At 45.2% G+C, this 19,507-nt stretch overlaps 1 protein-coding gene across 4 annotated transcripts in view; it reads right to left on the bottom strand.

Moving 5' to 3' along the window:
* Positions 1-19,507, bottom strand: part of CGN (cingulin) — a 251,828-nt gene that overhangs the window by 110,777 nt on the left and 121,544 nt on the right. For all 4 annotated transcript variants that reach the window (XM_086947325.1, XM_086947326.1, XM_086947324.1 and 1 more), the window contains exons 4-6: positions 17,945-18,014; positions 15,869-15,970; positions 6,041-6,189 (exon numbers count right to left, since the gene is read on the bottom strand). In XM_086947325.1, the coding sequence (XP_086803451.1) occupies positions 6,041-6,189; positions 15,869-15,970; positions 17,945-18,014 (321 nt within the window). The remainder of the gene's footprint in view (positions 1-6,040; positions 6,190-15,868; positions 15,971-17,944; positions 18,015-19,507) is intronic.

A 19,507-nucleotide genomic window follows, 5' to 3' on the forward strand; every position in this document is an offset into this window, starting at 1 on the left:
ATTATCCGACACGGTTGGAATCTCATTCTGTGTAACAGACGAGGAATGAGCGGCAGTGGAGGGAATGCATAGATGAAGTCGTTCGACCAGTCTATTGAAAAGGCATTCCCGCTCGACTCCTTGTGTGGATGCCGGCTCGCAAACCGTTGACACTTCTTGTTGAAAACAGTTGCAAAGAGATCCAACTGTGGTCGGCCCCACTGTCGGAAGACGAAATCCAACGTTGGTTGGTTAATTTCCCATTCGTGGTTGTCCGAGAGGGCTCTGCTGAGCGAGTCCGCCAGAACATTGGCCACGCCTGGCACATGGACAGCTGTGAGATGTATTTGTTGTTGGATAGCCCAATCCCATATTTCCTGTGCCAGTTGTGACAGCACGAGAGACCTTGTGCCGCCCTGTTTGTTGATGTAGTGCATGCTGGTGGTGTTGTCCGTCTTCACCAGCAATGTTTGTCCCTGCACTACTCTCCGAAAGGACTTCAAGGCCAAGAAAATCGCCAGTAGTTCTAAGCGATTTATGTGACAAGTGCGCTGAGACGCTGTCCATTTTCCCTTCACAGACATGCCGTCGAGATGTGCCCCCCAACCTTCCAGGGAAGCGTCTGTTGTCAGTGTAAGTGTTGGTGGTTCGTCTTTGAATGAACGACCTGTCGCTATGTTTGGAGGATGAGCCCACCACTCCAAAGCTTTTTGAATGTGGGACGTTAGATGGATCTTGTCTTCGAACGACCCCGATACCTGCTTCCACTGCCTGTCTAGTTCCTCTTGTAGGACTCTCATGTGCAATCTGCAGTTGGGAATCAGTTGAATGCACGAAGAAGCCATGCCGAGGAATGATTTGTACATCCGGACAGAAACGTACTGTCTTGACTGCAGGAACTGTACTTTCTGTATCATTCGGTTTTGTCTCTCCTGTGAAACGAACACTTGTCCCAGCCGAGAATCGAGCGAGGCTCCTAGAAAATCTCGCTGTTGAGATGGTTGAAAGTGTGACTTTAGGCATTTGATGGAGAAACCTAACGTTTCGAACAGGGATATGCAGACTTGAGTGTGCTGTTCCGTTAATTGAAAAGTCCTGGCCTTTATCAGGCAGTCATCCAGATACGGATAGAACTGGATGCCTTGTAAACACAGGTAGGCAGCCACCGGGGCTAGAATCTTGGTAAATACCCTCGGTGCTGATCGAAGGCCGAATGGCAGGACCTTGAATTGATAATGAAATTGGCCGACTGTAAAACGGAGATATTTCCTGTGCCTGGGATAAATAGGTACATGGAAATATGCATCTTGAAGGTCTATCGTTGAAAAGTACTCTCCTGGAATGAGGAAATTCAAGATTTGAAGTAGGGTTAGCATCTGAAAAGTCTTTGATGCGATGAACTTGTTTAGAGCTCTCAAATCTAAGATGGGGCGCCACTCTCCTGATTTTTTCCTTACTAGAAAGAAACGGGAGTAAAACCCCCTGCCACGTTGAACTTGCGGTACCAATTCTATGGCTCCTTTCCTGATCATAAGCTGCACCTGGGCCAATAGTTCCTTGAAATGGGGAGAAGGTGGACCCGAAGGTGGACGAGAGGGGGGGAATTTCGTGAATTCCAGGGTATGTCCTTTTAAAACAACGTCCAAGACCCATTGGTCGTTGGTAATGTGCGACCAATTGCAGAAGAACTTCGAGATTCGACCTCCAAGATGCAGTCGTCTCACTGTTTTTTGTTGGTGTTCGCACCACCTCTGTAATTGGACTTACGCTGGTAAGGTCTGGAGGTGGATGAACGACCTTGGGACTGATAGGAGCCCCTTTGTCTGTTATCATTGTAATTGTATGCTCGATATTGGCCTGTTCCACGAAAAGTAGAGGTTCCTCCTCCTCTACCGCGTGCCCCACGAAATGGCCTTTTCCGATATTGTAGAGTTGTCAAGGACTTTGCTGTATCTGTGTCCTTCTTTATAAGTTCCAAAGCGTCATCAACATGCTTACCGAATAAAGATTCACCGTCGTAAGGTAAATCTAACACTCTGGACGGAAGGTGGTTGATTTTAGCCAGCCTTGACGGCGCAAGACTGCAGCACCCGCTAGTTGCCGGAAACCAGTGGAGGATATATCGACTGCACAGTCGATTATTTCAGCTGAAATCTTTTCTCCTTCGAGAATGATGGCCTGCGCTTCATCCCGGATGGAGTCGGGCATTTGAGTGATCAGACCAGCGATCTCAGACCACATTTGACGGTCGTAGCGGCCTAGAATGGCTAAGGCGTTGGATGCTCTCACAGTTGTCGCTGCCATAGTGGTAAATTTTTTGCCAATTGAGTCTAATTTACGGCCATCTTGATCAGGCGGAGATGTCAGGGGTATGGCCGGATTTCGAGATCTTTTTTGCGCCGCCTGAGTGATAACAGAATCTGCCTTAGGTTGCGAAACCAAACAGGCCGGAGATGTAGGTGGCGTTTTATATTTTTTGTCCAATCTGGGTAGAACGGCTGGTATGGAATTAGGACGTTTCATCAACTTTAGACCTTCTTCCCATATGTGGTCTATGATAGGGATGGTATGCGTTTGCCGTTGAGGTAAGTCCTTAAAATCATACAAAAAACATTCCGTTTGTTGCGCCTCGATTGTTAAGTGGAATCTTTTCGCAGCACGAACCATAAGGTTATGGAAACTCGCGATATCCACTGGCGGCGAAGCTCTTGGTGATGCCGGTGGAGTAGAGGGTGTCTGTGCCCTATAATTGTCCCAATCCTGCATGTCATCATCAGTGTCGTTATCCCCAGTGTTATGAGGAGTTTGATTCTCATCATCAGTATCAGGGCAAGCACCCGAAGGAGACGTAGGCGCGACAGGCGCCGGAGCTTGAGTCCGAGGTGCTGGAGACGGAGGTCGAGGTGCTGGAGACGGAGGTCGAGGAGCTGGAGACGGAGGTCGAGGAGCTGGAGACTGAGACCGGTGCACTTGAGGTGCCGGAGAAGGAGGCAACGACGGTGGAAACCTACGATTGTAGTCGTCCAGCATATGTTGCAGGTTTTGCACCAATGACAGAGGAATTTGCGTAACCTGTTCGTAAGTAGTTGGTTGTGCCCTATCGATTGGAAAAAGTACATTCCCATCTTCGACGTTATTATCCACATCCTCATCTTCGTCACTGTACTCTTGACACTTAATCTGTAATTCAGAAGGACTGGATGCTGGTTCATAAGTTTGATCCATTTCAGAATCATTTCCGGACTCCTCCTCTCCAGACTGAAACAATTTTTCCGGAGGCTGAGATCCACTCCTTACTGGACTTAACTGAATGAGTGGTACAGTCTTGAGAGACGAGGCAGTAACCACTTTGAAGGTGGTAGTAGTCTGTAGGGGTTGGTGCGTCTTCAACGAGCCCGTCGATGAGAATTCCAAAGTCTTAGCACCCTTCGGTTGTTCTTGTGTCGTCGCCGCAGAAACCGGCGTATGAATTAGCAGCTTACTCTTGGTCGACGAAGATTTTTTGGTCGTCGACGAGGTCGTCGACGAGGTTGCATTCTTCGCCGTCGACGATGAAGCTTTCGACGATAAGATAGTAGCCATCGACGGAGCAGTCGTCGACGGGGTGGTCACCGTCGACGAAGATGTTATCGTCGACGGGGCAGTCGTCGACGAGGAAGATCCGGTCGTCGGAGCAGGCGTCGACGACGATGGCTTGATCTTCGTCGACGGAGTAACCGTCGACGGAAGGCGCGTCGACGATGATTTCTTATTCGACGGTTTGATCGACGAGATCATAATAATAGACGAGATGGGTCTCACCTCTTGGCTGCTCGTCGACGAGATGGTAGTCGTCGTTGCAGAGCTGGTTGACAGGGAAGAAGTGGTTGTCGACGTTGAAACTGCCACAACTTATCTTTGTAGTCGCTGAAGACGTTGACGGACGCGTCGACGAGCCCGTCGACGAGCTAGTGCCCGTTTTTGAAGAGGAGGGCATAGTCTTGGGTCTAGACGCCAGAGAGCCAGGACCCGTAGGCGCGCCCTGAAGCAAGTCTTGTGGGGAGACATCCTTGAAAGAACCCAACATTTTACTCTTTTTAAGAAAAGGAGAGGGAACTACAGTCTCAGACCCACGCTTCTGAGAGGATTTTGAAAATCCAGATGACATACTCTCAGCATCAGAAACCACATTCTCAGATGTTTTCAACTTCTGTAGCCACAGAAGGAGACGGGCCTCTCTATCCCTCAATGTTTTAGGGGGAAAAGTGCGACAGAACTTGCAGGTAGAGGCAATGTGGTCCGGGTAAAGACAGTAAATACACTTACTGTGAGGGTCCTCATGAAAAAGGCGCAATTTACCACAGGATGGACAAGCCTTGAACAAAGTTTCCTTAGTAGAAGACATTCCTGAAGAAAAACAGCTAGAAACTGGAAAAAACTGAGCAGAGCTCAGGGAGACTCCCTTCACACGACGTGCGGTAGAAAATCTGAGGACTTGGGCTTCGGAGGAGAAGGTTCTAGAGGAGGCTACAGCCTGATTGGCTGGAATGTGGACCAACACATAATGACTCTAATATGTTACTAAAGTGAATTCTTCCTTGGGCTTTTCAATGGGCCTATTCTGTTCTATGGCACTTTTTTCAAGTTTACATTTCTATTGCATTATATGTATGTATATTTTATTTATGATATCTCTCATGTATACATGCATATATATTACTGCTATTTATGTACCGTGGGACTCCCACTTCGAAGACGGGGAATATTCAAGCATGTGAATCTATGAAAGACACCCCTAATACTGGAGAAGTAATGCACCCACCCACCCTCAAGCGCCTTGAGACCCTCTGGGTGAGTAGTGCGCTATACAAATTCCTGAACTTGAACTTGGTACACGTACTCGCCCGACACACCCGGGGTGGCTCCTCAAATTATGGTATATAGTGGGCATGGAGCGCATTCAGGCGTCCCTCATCCAATCCCTTCCCTCGTTTTCTACTATTTGGCAACCAGTGCTGGCAATACTGGCGGCGGAATTTAATGAAGTCACATGCCCAAAATATTTACACCTCCTGAGACTCCCGGGTCCTTCTACAGATACTTCTGGGGATGGAGTGTTTCAACCTTGTAGGATGCGCCGCCTATGCTTGTAATCACTTAGACACATTGGTTCTGGAAAGGGGTGGGTTGAGGGTTGAGGGGGGAGGGGGGCTGTTGGGATCTAGTTCCTTTTGTAAAACTGAGTTTATTTTGGGGGGTTCCTGGCTAGGGCCTTCGCCCCGTCAGGGATCATTGGACATTGGCTGCACAGACGGACTTTGGCTTTCCTGCATGAAGATGCCAGGTGTGTGGGCAGAGATGGGAGGGAGACCCTTAAACATATACAGCATTGTCTGATGCTAGTACTGTGCATTCTTTATTGGCTAAAACTCAATAAAACAAAGTTTAACACAAAACCAGCTATGACACTCTTAGCTCATGTAGCGACATCAGTGAGAAGCTTAGTTGGAAAGGGAGGATTTATTTCCCAGTTGTTGAGCAGACATGATTAACCCATTGCACGCTGCGATAATTCTCCCGCTGTGCGGGAGAATTAATGAGCAGGCGGGGTTTGGACGGGCCCCGGCCGTCCTACGCACACGCCCACCGTGACGTATGATAGCCGGTGGCCGTCCTAAGCAACAAAGGGGTTAAACCATACACTGTCTGGTTGCAACTAGGCATTTTATTAGTCTTTTATGCTCCAAGGGAAACCTTAAGCAAGAATGCAGGTTTAAACTTGGCAGACTCAGGCCTAAGAATCCCTGCAGCCCTCTAAACAGGCCCAGAAACGTGTTCTGCAGAAACTAATAATCATTATCATAAAGAGAATAACAATGTTTTGTGAGGAGTACTTCATATGCTATTTAACCATCTGTATTATCTGCTATGTACAATTTCCCCATTTATAGCAGTCAACTGAGTGACCTCCTAATAATAAAAAGCTGAGTTTCCTAGATGAAATCAGAGCTTTTGATCTGCAGATCAACATATATGTCAGCGGTGAGAATTGAACTCATGGAGCCATCAGACCGCTACTTACTCTTGCGAGGTTCCATTGAGTTCATTTTTCTTCTTCTCAAAAATTTCCTTTAACCGGTTACATTCCTCTGTTTTCTCTTCCAGCTTGATCTCCAGATTCTGCAAACCGGCTCGAGGACGATCTCGCGACACTTCTAACTTCATACGTTGCTAATGGGACATAACACACCAGAATAAACTACTACCATGGGCAAATTGACTAACTGATTACAACAAACATGAAATGCAGACAAACTAATACGTTTTCAAGTTTAAACTGCTAAAATATATTTTTTTCAAAGGGTGCTTGTAGCTTCACCACTTTTCCTATGTCAGACAATGCTTTATAAATTAGATTCGTATGGTGGCTGCAAAAGCCCTAAAATAAATTATTCCGAAGAAGCAGAAGCTCATAAATAGTTCTCTCCCGAATTAAAGGAGATGAAACTATCACTCCACCAGAAGGAGAGGAAATGGAGAGCTCGCTATGACCCTGGAGACAAGCTCCTTCATAGACAAGAACAGGTAAAATACAACAAAGCTATTAAGGTAGCCAAGATAGAATATTTCTCCTCTAAGATCTTAGCGTCCACCAATAAATCGAGAGAGATCTTTTCGATTGTGGATGAACTTTCCAACCCTGATAGAGTATCATCTAAACCAACCCCCTCACAGGAACTATGTGATAAACTGAACACTTTCTACCTAGAAAAGATTACAGCAATTAAAGCTAGCATTACATGCTCTCCATCAGCTGTGATCCCGCCTGACTCCTTCAGGGATACCTGTACTATGGACAGTTTCCCTGCAATCGATGCCGAATCGTTCACCTCTTTGATGTCCAAAGTTAAATCTGGATCCCCCCGTGACTGCTGCCCCCCACATATAATGAGGGAAATATTCTCCATTATTCCCCAACCCGCCCTATCCCTTTTAAACTCATCACTCATTCAAGGCTGCGTCCCAAAATCATTTAAGAACGCCACGGTGGTCCCTCTGATAAAAGAGGTTGGCGCCGACTTATCAGAACCATCTAATTACCGCACCATCTCCTTGCTCCCATACTTAGCCAAGGTTTTGGAGGCACATGTTGCAAAATCTAGGTCTGCCTTTATAGAACAGTCCGGACATTTGGATCCCCTCCAAGCCGGCTTCCGTCCAGGGCATTCGACTGAGATGGTTATCTTGGCAGTCCTGGACGAGCTTCGTAGGGAGGCTGACATCGGAACCCCCCCAGGCTCTGGTTCTCTTGGATTTGTCTGCCGCGTTCGACACGGTAGACCATAAGATCCTGGTGGACCGTGTCGGACGTGCAGGCTTCCAGGGCAGAGCTTTGAGTTGGATTACCTCCTTTCTGGAAGACAGAACACAGGCTGTTCGCCTGGCAACTTTTACAGCACCAGGGCTGAATACCACATGTGGGGTTCCCCAGGGTTCTTCCCTATCCCCACACCTGTTTAACATCTATTTACTTCCCCTGATCAAAGCCTTAAAACAGAGGAAAGTAACAACATTTACCTACGCAGACGATCTGCAGCTTTCCTTCACCATAGACAATTCCACTGAATCTATTACCAACTTTCAGATACGATGGTGTTCATCCGCAATTGGATGGATCATAACCATCTGAAGCTGAACCCCGGAAAGACGAAGGTATTGCTGATAGGAGATAGTTGTATCTCCTGGGGCCCTCATTACTGGCCAGCAGAACTAGGGTCTTTCCCTAAACCCTCCACTTCCGTAAAAAGTCTGGGGGTGACTATTGACAGAGATCTGTCTCTAAACACCCAAGTAGGTACAGTAGTCTCTAAATGTTTCTTCCAACTACGAAAGATCCAAAAGATACATCACTTGCTCACCCAGGCAGCACTGATACAAGTTGTGATTGGCCTAGTCTTATCCCATCTAGACTATGCGAATTCAATCTATCTAGGCCTCCCCTCTTATCAGATCAAGAGGCTCCAGCTTGTACAGAACCAGGCAGCAAGACTGATTTATCAGCAGCCTAAGTGGCAATCGGCCAGATCTTTGATAAAAAAACTGCATTGGCTCCCACTGCACCAACGGGCGACCTTCAAAACCTCCTGTCTTACATTTAAGTCCCTAAATTGTTATAGCCCTATCTTTATTAACAAAGGCGTCTCCGGGAGCAACGTTCTTTTTAGAGACATTTTAAAAACTGCCTACCTGCACTGCTCCGTTAGCGCTCCTGTACTAGCGCTCTGATCCTCCCTGGCTGCCCCCTCTCCTGCACGCGACCCAGACCGCCTCCGCTGATAGGCCCCTCCTTGCCTGACTATCGGAGTGGGTCGGGCGGCTCCACCATCTTTGGGCGGGTCTGGGCTCTGCGCTGCAGTTCTTTGGCTACTCCCTCCCTGCCACGCCCCACTGATCCTCCTCCCCCATGTGTCCCTATATTATGGTTACCCATTCCCGGCCGCGCAGCGGACGAGCGCAGCGGGCGAGCCGAAGGCGCACCGAAGTTGCGCCTAAGTTAAGCCCGTCTGCGCCCGGCCGCGACGGGCCGGGACCAGGGGCCACACACTCTGCTCCTTTTTTCGTTTATACCACAGCTCAACTCAAGGCTCTCTCTGCCATCCCCCCACCTTCCCCCTCACTTCTGTGTCATCTTGATACACTGGGCATTCTAGTCTCTTCCCCTTTTCACCCGACTCCGGTCTCACAGCCCCACCCTTCTCCCTGTTGACCCTCATCCCGTCCCCCATTCCCCCCCCTGTTCCAACTGTAGCCTCCGCTTATCTGCTCAACACCCGTTCCGCAGTCAAACACCAGACGGCACTCTCCAACCTTCTGACCACTGATTTCCCAGATTTCCTTTTTCTGACTGAAACCTGGTTCACCGCCGATTCCCTCCCCGATCTTCTAGCCATTCTTCCCGATACCTACTACTCCCTCCGAGCTGACCGTCCGGATGGTAAGGTTGGGGGAGGTGTGGCGATGATCATTCGGTCTACCCTCAAATTTCAACTTGTCTCACCCCCCATTCCCAACGTGGACTACTTGGTGGCCCGCTCCCTTAACCTTTCTGCCCCCCTCACTGTTGTCCTCGTGTACCGTCCCCCCAATCTATGCCTTCCTTTGTAGCCTCCCTTCAGGACCTTTTGGCCACCCTGGTGGTAAACAACTCCTCTGTCCTTCTGCTCGGCGACTTTAACTTTTGGCCGGGCGATCCTAGGGAAGATCTTCCCTCTAAAGATTTCTCTGCCACCCTCCAGTGCTTAAACCTTACATCTCATGTTACTGCCCCTACCCACGCCCAGGGTCACATCCTGGATCAAATCTGGTCCTCACGTCCTGTTGTTTCACCGCCCTCCATATCCCCTTGTTTCTGGTCTGATCACTTTATTATTTCTTTCTCCATTCACTTGGGTGCGGTTGATAAGCCCCCTCTTCCGAAAAACATTCTAGCTCATAATTGGAATCAGATCGACCTTGATTCCCTTTCGCTCTCCTTGGCTTCCTCTGCCCCAGACCTTACTGATCTTCCTCTTGAATCCCAGGTCAACGCCATTGGCACATGGCTATCTTCTTCGTGTGATCTAGTTGCCCTGCTTAGAAAGATCAAGGCGGTCCGCCCCTACGATGCGCACAAATGGTTTTCTCCAGAGCTTAAAAAGCTTAAACTCGACCTCAGGCGGTCGGAACGCCACTGGAGGCGGAATTACTGTCCCTCTTTGCGCGCCAAATATAAATTGCTCCTCACCGAATACAAAAAAGCGATCCTAGTGGCCAAAACCGCATACTTCACTGAGAGAGTAGCTCTTTCTGCTAATAAATCTCGCGAAATCTTCTCTCTGGTCCACAATCTTGCTACCTCTGATCGCTCCACCCCCAGTCTGGTTCCTTCACAGTCCCTCTGTTCCTCACTTAATGATTTCTTCATTGACAAGATTGTGAAGATCAAAGCCAACATCCCCACTGTGCCTCAACCCCGTCTCACCTGTTTTCTTCCTCCTCCCCCTTCCTCTTTTGCTCTCTTCCCCCCTATCTCCCCTGATTTATTCCTAAAACTTCTGATCAAAGTTAAATCTGGCTCTCCCGCGGACTGCGCGCCGGCACGCATTCTTAAAACTCTCTTCACCAACTGCCCCGCCCCCCCCTCTTGCTCTTCTTAATTCCTCTCTGGCTCTTGGTTCCGTCCCCTCTTCTTTTAAATCCGCTATAGTCCTCCCTATCCTAAAAAAAAACGGTTTGGATCCTTCTCTCCCTTCTAATTTTCGACCCATTTCCCTTCTTCCCTATCTTGGCAAGATCCTTGAAGCCCATGTTACCTCCTGCCTCTCTACTTACATCGAGGAGAACGGCCTCCTGGCATCCCATCAGGCGGGTTTCCGCCCGGGCTACTCCACGGAGGCGGTGGTCTTTGCAGTCTTGGACGAACTCAAGGGGAAGGCCCACTCTAATCTCCCCCAAGCCCTGGTCCTTCTCGATCTGTCTGCTGCGTTAGACACGGTTGACCACTCCATCCTTCTCGACTGTGTCAGCGCAGCGGGCATTCGGGGCGCTGCCTTTTCTTGGCTCGCGTCATTCCTTCGCGACAGGTCCCAGGCGGTTCACCTATCCGGCTTTTCTGCCCCTCCCCGCCCGGTCATTTGTGGCGTTCCCCAAGGTTCCTCTCTTTCCCCCCTTCTCTTCAATCTTTATATCCATCCCCTCATCACTTCCCTTCTTGAGCTGGGGGTCTCTGTGTACAATTACGCAGATGACCTTCAGCTCGTTTTCGACCTTTCTTCTTCCCCTGATTCTCTCCCTAAGTTCTGTTCCACCTTAGTTTTTATTTCTGAGTGGATGAGTCCTAACCACCTGAAGCTCAATCCCGACAAGACGGAACTTGTCCTCACTGGTGGTCCCTCGAACCCTTGGTCTCCTGCACATTGGCCCCCTCTTTTGGTCCCCCCCCTTTGCCCGCTTCCTCTGTCCGTACCCTTGGCATCAAAGTCAGCCATGACTTATCCATGCATAGTCAGATCCGCTCCGTCGTGTCTTCTTGTTTTCTCTCCCTCCGTCTTATCCGGAAAATTTCGCGTTTTTTTTCCATCGATGCACTCAAAACCATAGTCATGGCCCTTGTCACCTCCCGCCTCGACTATGGGAACGGCCTGTACGTGGGAATACCGGCCTACGAATCCCGCCGTCTCCAGGCCATTCAAAACCAAGCTGCCCGCCTCATCCTCTCCCTCCCTAAATCCTCTCACATCACCCCCGTTCTTAAGTCCCTTCATTGGCTTCCTGTTAGTTTCAGATCTTTCTTTAAATTGGCCTGTCTAGCCTTTCGGGCTCATTCCCGCTCTGCTCCCCTGTTCATCACTTCTCTCATCTCCTCTCATGCCACCAGCCGCACTCTTCGTTCCTCTTCCCTTTCTCTTTTGCACATTCCCCGTTTCCGTAAATCCAGAACGGGGGGTACCCGGTTCTCAGTCCTGGACCCCCAGTTCTGGAATAGCCTTCCACTCTCCATTCGCTCTATCCCCATCTACACTCACTTCCGCAAAGCCCTTAAAACCTTTCTTTTCTCTCAGGCATTCCCCTCTTAGTCTCCCTGGGTTCCCTCTGTGAGCTTTGATCAGGTCCCCAGCGCCAGGAAGCCGCTTGGCCGCAGTGCGCTTTACCAAATATTTTTTTCATTTCATTTCAAATTGATCCTGAGGTATGCTCCAACCCGTGATCTCCGTTCTAAACATCAAAATCTGCTGGTGAGCACAAAATTCAAACGCAAGCGGCATGGCGGAGGACGCTTTGGATATTTGGCACCACAACTATGGAACTCACTCCCATGGACGATCCGTTCTTGCCCCGATCTGCTTCAATTTAGAAAGCAGCTTAAGACATGGCTGTTCATACAGGCACATGAGTAAACCGTCCCTACTGAAGTCATGTCAGAACAGTCAACTCATAACTGCTCGAAATAGCGCCATGAAACCTTGGTCAAAGTGCGCTTTACAAATAGGTTATAACATAACATATCAAAAGAGAGTGCTTTCTGGTTTAAAAGTACAAAGTGTCTGTCAATAAACAGGCTGGCTATTATTTTCTGTTTGCATGGCGCAGTTAACCTTTCAAGGTGAACAGCCAAACATCACACTTTGCCAATACCTGGAAACACTTTAGCCTCTGGACACACTTGCTAACTACACAAACAAGCTGTGCAGCAGCTGAGCCGCAAACATGTGGATCATTTCCCAGGAGTGAGATGGGTGGAGCTTCACCTTCAGAGAAATGTAGATAGAAATTCTCGTTCATGTACAAGAAAAAAGGCATCATACCACTTGTCGAGGACATTTTGTAAAATAAAAAACACTGCACTGAAAGTTAGAATGATAAAGTTGGTTGCTTTAACATAAGAATCTTTTCAAGGCCTGTAAAGCTACCTGTCGATGTGGACTAAAATTTGGCGATGTCGTACAACAACAGCAATAAAAACAATAAAAGAAGGTTTGTGTTTTATGGAATGGAGCCCGATTCATTGAAACCAGTTCACCAAAATGCCAGAGAAATGAAGGTGACATCACACACACTATGGACCACCCGATAACCTTAAAGAGACATTTACCTACAAAGACATAAAATGAAGTGACATTATGGAGAAATGATCTTAAGTGTGAGAGCCTAGAAATTTCAGAACACAGCAATCCTAGGACATCAGCATAGGCATCAGATAGTCATAAGTTACAAGACACAGCCACCAGGTTTACAAATGTAGTCTTGTATGACCAGGAACAGATTTTTAAATCCACAAGAGACGACCAGAATGGCAAAGAACATCGACCATATGAACAGGTGGCACCTAATCATGCCCAGACATACCCTTAGGTGCATTGTTATGTGACTAGTGTAGCCTACTAAGTATAGACACCGCATCACACACAGAAGGGAATGCCTCAGCAATCCCACCAATGGCAGGGAGGAACCAATAACAATGGATGCACATGATATGCAAGATGGTAGGTGCTTCATCACAGATCCAGCAAATGGCAATAACGTGATCATTTACAGTAGCAAATTAATAGTGGAGGCAAAAATCACACACCAATACCACAGTCCACAAACCGGGATACCATTACTGTGTTGGCATCGTCAGATGCACTGAACAGTCCACTGCCAAAGTTAAGAATTTAAATATGCCCACAGCATCCATTTACAGCCCACTCACCTCCTCTTTGGTGGTAGCATAATGCAAATCTAGGCCTACCCTCATCCAGACATAACAGATTGGAAGAACCAGGCACCCACAGTAATTCAGGGCTCTCGTCTCGCTACACTGCATTTTCAATGGCTTACCATCTTCAATCGGATTAGACTGCCTGACCGCAGGCCCCTTAAATAGACTATTTGAAAAAAAATCACCTATATACATAGGAGATGAACCCTGGCTTCCCTTTCGGTCTGGAGGACAGGGTATGTGTGAAACAATATGGACAGAGACCCACCCTCCTCTGCTCACCCCCACTGTACAAGTATTGCTTCTAAATTTCATTTTTATCTACAACTACTGTCTATGGTCCAACAAAAATTATACCAATTATTCACTTTCTACTTTGATATAAAACATTTAGTGACAACTTCAAATTGTATTACTAATTAATCACAATGGATTTATAACGAACACGTGTAAAAAAACACTAGATTGTGCACACTTCCAATGTTTAACTAAAGAAAATACACTTTATAATGCATTCAGAAGACGACTAGCCCTTTTCCCCCTAATTTCACATATTCATACATTCCTACTCATACCTAACATCACATTAAAACAATTGATCCCAGACTTTTAACAATCAATTTTTTCAGTGCACGTATATGTGATCTATTATTTCTGCACTGTTGGCTAGCATGGGGTGGATCGTGTTTCGGTAAATACTTCATTTAGAATATAACCTTCCTCAGGGCCCAACTTTAGTGGTCAATACACAGTGCAGGTGGAGCTTGAAGCTTATTGGTAATTAGGTTCTCATATTCTTTAACCACATTTTGCCTGTACGGTTTACTGGTAAAAGATATAGGGTGTAGTCTGTGGCTCCAAGTTCTATGGGACAGGATATACAATCATACCAAATGAGCGGGTGCACTCCCGCTCAAAGCTGTAGCTTTTCTTTTTATTCAATATTGCCATTTTATTGCACAGAGTCTATTTCTGTTCATTCCGGATTACTTTCTCTTGGGTGGCTTACTCACAAACTAGCCCTCGTGGGATGACAGTAACAAAGTCTATCCATAGTGATCTCCTCTCTATTTCTCTCTCCAACCATGGCTTCTCAGGAACAAGAACTGTGAACACCATATATCGGAATGGCCACCACAGTGCAGTAAACAGCTAAGTAGACTATGATAATAATAAATGCAATAAAGGTAGCGCAGAGCCACTCAAAGCTGGCAGCCTACAGAAAACCATAAACCACGTGAGTCTCTGTCTCTCAATTTCATTATCCACAACACTCCTTTGTGTTGCTTCTCATAACACGATAAAACACACTTTGGTATCATCATACACAAAGTGGAAACACTTACCATAAAGGATCAAACAAACAAAGACAACATCCTTCCAACCAAACACCTCACACTGCATAGTGTGCTGCCCATGTTGTCAAGCGCTTAAGTACCACCCACTAGTATGCGATATTTAAGTGCTGTAATAAAATGCAATACAACAAGAAACACCATGCTGAGATGAGAAGCCAGGCACGAGCAGCAGAAAGTTTTGAACACAAAGGGCTCTCGTTTCCCAGGCACTTAACACCATTCTCAGGACATACCGCCAGAAAATGTAGTCTAGTACCTGGGGTAAATGGAAGTGCAACACTGTTTTGACCGAGGTTGCTAGCACAACATGCAATCCCTCTGCGAGGTTGAAGGTGAGTGAGAGTAGTGCAGTGCTTAATTTGTGGAAAGAAAAAGTAGAAGTGGTGTCTGGGCCCTCCTCAGGAGGCCACTGCCGCCTGCACCACCCAGTGGTTACCAATGACAGTACCAACACAACAACTAACCATCAAACTCCTCCAAATGTGAAAATTCAGACTATTCCAGGTCCTAAAGTTATAAGAATGGCTTGGGCTGCAGATATTATTCATTTTTAAAATATATTGAATTAATAAACAACTGTTGTTCTGTTTAATTAGCCAAACTGTGCCACCATGGGGAAGACTGTCATAAATACCGGTGTTGACAACTACCAGTGTTGACCACAGGTTTAAATTATGACCTGGAGTAGTGAGAGTTGCCTCCAAGCAGCATAAGAAAATCCCATGAATTATAGTGTGCCTTGCTTTCTTAATGGCTAAAGGCCAAAAACATATTTTTTCTTCTTGAATGCAATATATCCAAGAATATAACAAAAAGTAGAAGGCATCAAAGAGTCTTTCATATATATTCCGGTTAAGACTATATGCTCAAAGAATAATTAAGACTAGTATTTGAAAATCTAATTGAGGAACCAATGTCAACAAGAATCCAAAAGCCCTCTGTACATGTGCTGGAACCAACTGCAGAGACCCAACATAATTGCTACAGCACGTTGGGCAATGTAATGCAAGTCAGCTATAGGTAACTTTCCCAAGAAACCAACAGGAGAGAGACACTAAAGTGGACCTTTTGGCTTACATTGTGCCGACGAAATTGGCCAACAGAAGGAATCATCCCATTGTCTTCATCTTTTTCCAATGTCCACCAGCAAATATCCAAAGGCTGGTGAGGCAATCAAATCTACTGGTCTACCAGGTGTCTGAAGCTCACAAGAGGGTGAGCAAGGTAGAAAGAAATGAATGGCCTTTCTCAATGTGATGACGGGCAAAATACATCAGAGCTGAAAGAGCTAAAAGTGCAAAGATCTTTTTACCTTCGTCTCTTCATCCAGTTGACGCTGCAGCTCCCCCATCTTTCTCTGGAGGTCATTCTTCTGAGATATTAGGGTCTGGGTGCCATCTGGAGATGAAGCTTGCTGATGGAGATTGAACAAACATTTTAAATAATAAGTAATAAAGATGGTTATATAACATCAAGAACACAACAAAATAAGCAAAATAGAAAAAGGTAATTTTAAGTGACCCGTTAGCAAAAAGCAATGAATAAGATTGTTATGCAATTTGTGGCTTTAGTGATTGTTACAAATGTAATTAAATTAAAACTTCCAGATTCTTTTTTATACTGACATTAATGCTAGTATTCAGAACATTTAAAGTGCTCCCAATATCTCTCGGTAATTAACCTCTGGCAAAGGGAAATATCCATCACAAAATTGCGTAAGGTTTAGACTTTAACGGGAAAGAACTCACTCGCCTGTTCACCACACTGCATCACAATCAGGCTTAGAGTGATTATGAGGCAATGAAGAACAATGGTCTATGGCAACTATTCTTATATTTCCCAAAATAAAATTGGAAAATCTGGGAATGTTTTTGCATAATTAATAAAAACAAATAATACTAAAACAATTACAGCTGCAGAATTGAATGTTCTCTTTGGAGAGCAGATTCTTTAAAGGGCCTTACGTGAGCAAGTTTTCAAAACTAAGAATGTAAGCAAATACAATTTTAAAATAATCTTCCTCTTCAGAGTTTGGACAAACTTTTTACTTTCAATTACAAACAAAGGATGGATTTAGAGTTTTGCTTTCACTTGTAAGTAAATAATGTGCAAAATAAATCCAGTATTACATCAACTGAGTTTGTCACTAAATTTAAAGCGATGACTCTGCTAGTACTATTAAGAATCCATTTCAAATATTCAAAGACAAAACCACATAGGGATACCATTGAACAATTTCTGAATTGCTTTTGCCTTCTACAGCATGCTACCACAATATATATACATATTTTTAGAATGATTTCTATGCGCCAATAAGAATGTCCAGTACAAATGCTCAAATTCTTATTGACCAACCATATGTTGAATACTGCATCGCAGCAGACAGACTATACGGCTCCATAACTGGTAGCCCCTTTCAAATCCAGCCGTGTCTATTCCATGCCTCATATACATACTTGTAAAGCCGAGACATTGTGACTGAATTATTGGTGGCCAAGTGAACAGTCTCAGTGTTGCACTGGGGATGGGTGTAAGGTCCTGCAGATTGCTCACAGCAGACATGTGGTTGAAAAGCTGACTATCTCCAATCCTACAGAAACCCAAACCTCCATCCACACGTCACCATGTCACCCCCTTTTTCATTCTTTTCAAACACAAGCAGGGAGCTTTTATATCGGTTTCTCAATCCCATAATCCTGCTGTGAGAAGTTTCCTCATTGCTGACCCTTTGTTCACCTCTTACTTATATCAAGTAACCCAAAACATCCAACTTCTTTATTTGACTACTACGGTATTATTAGCTTAACATTCTTTATATTGTGAAAGTGAGAAAAAGAGCTAAATTAGAACTCTGATCCCACACAATTGGCATGCATGGTAGAAATAGTACACTCCGAGATGTCACAAAGCTGTAACAAAACATTGCTGCAGGGAAGCTCTAGGTTAGGTAAGCGAACAATATTACTTAATAATGCGTGATGAAACTAATAATCTGTGCTGTGCTCGACAGAACTCTTTTCTACAGGAATGGAGTGCTTTGATAATGTAGCTTATGTCAATAGTAGGATGATGGGATCTGTAACAGCACAGTATCTAGCATGAACATTTCCAACAAGAGTTCAAAAATACAAATTTTCACTGCCTGTTTGTTGATTGTTTGTGCCCTGCAACTGCGGCCCCATTTTAATATGTGATCACGAGAATGGTGATATTGAGAGCATTCCATATTTTTGCTACATGTAATAAATCTTCATTCAAGGAGCAGTAACGAAGACATGTCTCTAATGAGAAACAAGAACCGGTACCGAAAACCAAGAGACTGTGTTAATCCCAATACTACTCCATTTTTACAAAGAAAAAGCATGGAGATCCACGAGTAAACACTTACAGTATAGACTTGAATCTTCTCAAATACAAGATTGGTTTTCCTCTTTAGTGAGATTTCACTTTCAGTGGTGCTACAAAGGATAGAGAAGTACAGCCATTAAAATAGATGGTAAAAGCCAGGACAACCCAGCCACAATGTTGCAAAAGAACGCAACCAGCCAGCACCAGTGACCATCTCTGAAAATGTCCACTCTCCCCAATATCAGCCACTTTCAAACAGCTATCCCCATCATCACCCTTCCTCAACAAGTTACGCTAATTGATCAGTTAGTTAAAAATCAAGACAAACTGTTATAAAAAAAACATGTAAGTTTAGTGAGCAGGTATATTTCTCTGCTTTTGAGAATGACGGGCTAGTAATATGTGCTCAATACAGCCATAACCACTGCATCCATCTTTTTCTAACTTTTGATCATCATATTGAAAAGTCTATGGAATATTCTTGGCTGCGGCATTCCTTCTATACATTCAGTTTGTAAATACTGATCGATGTCTCCAAATATGCGCAATGTGGGTCAGAGAGCAGAACAGAAAAAAAGTAAATGCATTCAGATATTGTTAACCTTGGGGCAGGTGTACAAAGTCATTTAGCTGTCGCAAAGTTTGTGATTCAGTACATCACAGGGTTTGCGACTGCTAAATTATTTTTTACTAGTTTTTACTAGGTATTAAACCCATCTTGCAATTTGTTAATAGGTCACCGATTTGCCAAACTGGTTTATATAAGCTTTCATAATCGAAATTTGGAAAGGGAGTGTTTAGGGTGTCCCTCACAAATTGTGATTCAGAATACTATGTATCAATGGTTTGAGACAGCAATTTCAGTCGGAAACCACGGATCGGTTACCAACTCCTTAAAGGAAATGGCAACCCATTGGTAAAGTGGAAGGGGTCCCCATGTAACATCTTCCCCCTTGTGAATGAGAAAAAAGTTTGTTTGGGAGAAGGAGGTGAACCAAGAGACCATTGTCAACTCTCACTTTTTCAAAACATGGATTGTTTTCTTACATGCAGCTCATTTCCTTTCAGGAAAAGGACTGCATTACAAAAATATGTGCTTTATTAAAATGCTGTCTCAGACAGAATGCTGTCACAGGGACCGTGACCTTTCAGAGCGAGTTACAGTTTGCTTCCTACCTCATTAATACTGATGAGGTAGGTTGAATTATGAGCTATCTGAAATGTGATTTTCAAAACTGACCTATTAGTACATAGGTCGATTAGCAAAATCTGAAATCATTCGCAAAAAAAGACAGAGAACAAACGGCAAACACTTTTTGCTAATCAATTCTTAATATATCTGGACCATAAAAATTGAATTCCACTGAAGTTCTTTTCATGGGGGAGGCTGCAGCAGAAACCCTCCTCTAGTTTTCTATGTTCAACATCTGAATCACCATCTGATTGTGGGTAGACTGCATGCGTGTGTTGTATGCCTGGAATGTTTCCACCTTCTTAGTGAAGGCATTCTAACACTTTGCAGTATCTGAAATATCAGCTGAAGCCACTGACAATAGAGGGGTTACAGCTGATAAATGAATTTCATTTGAGTTAACGGGGAAAA

This window comes from Lissotriton vulgaris, chromosome 12 (genome assembly GCF_964263255.1).
Source record: "Lissotriton vulgaris chromosome 12, aLisVul1.2, whole genome shotgun sequence".
NCBI lineage: Eukaryota > Metazoa > Chordata > Amphibia > Caudata > Salamandridae > Lissotriton > Lissotriton vulgaris.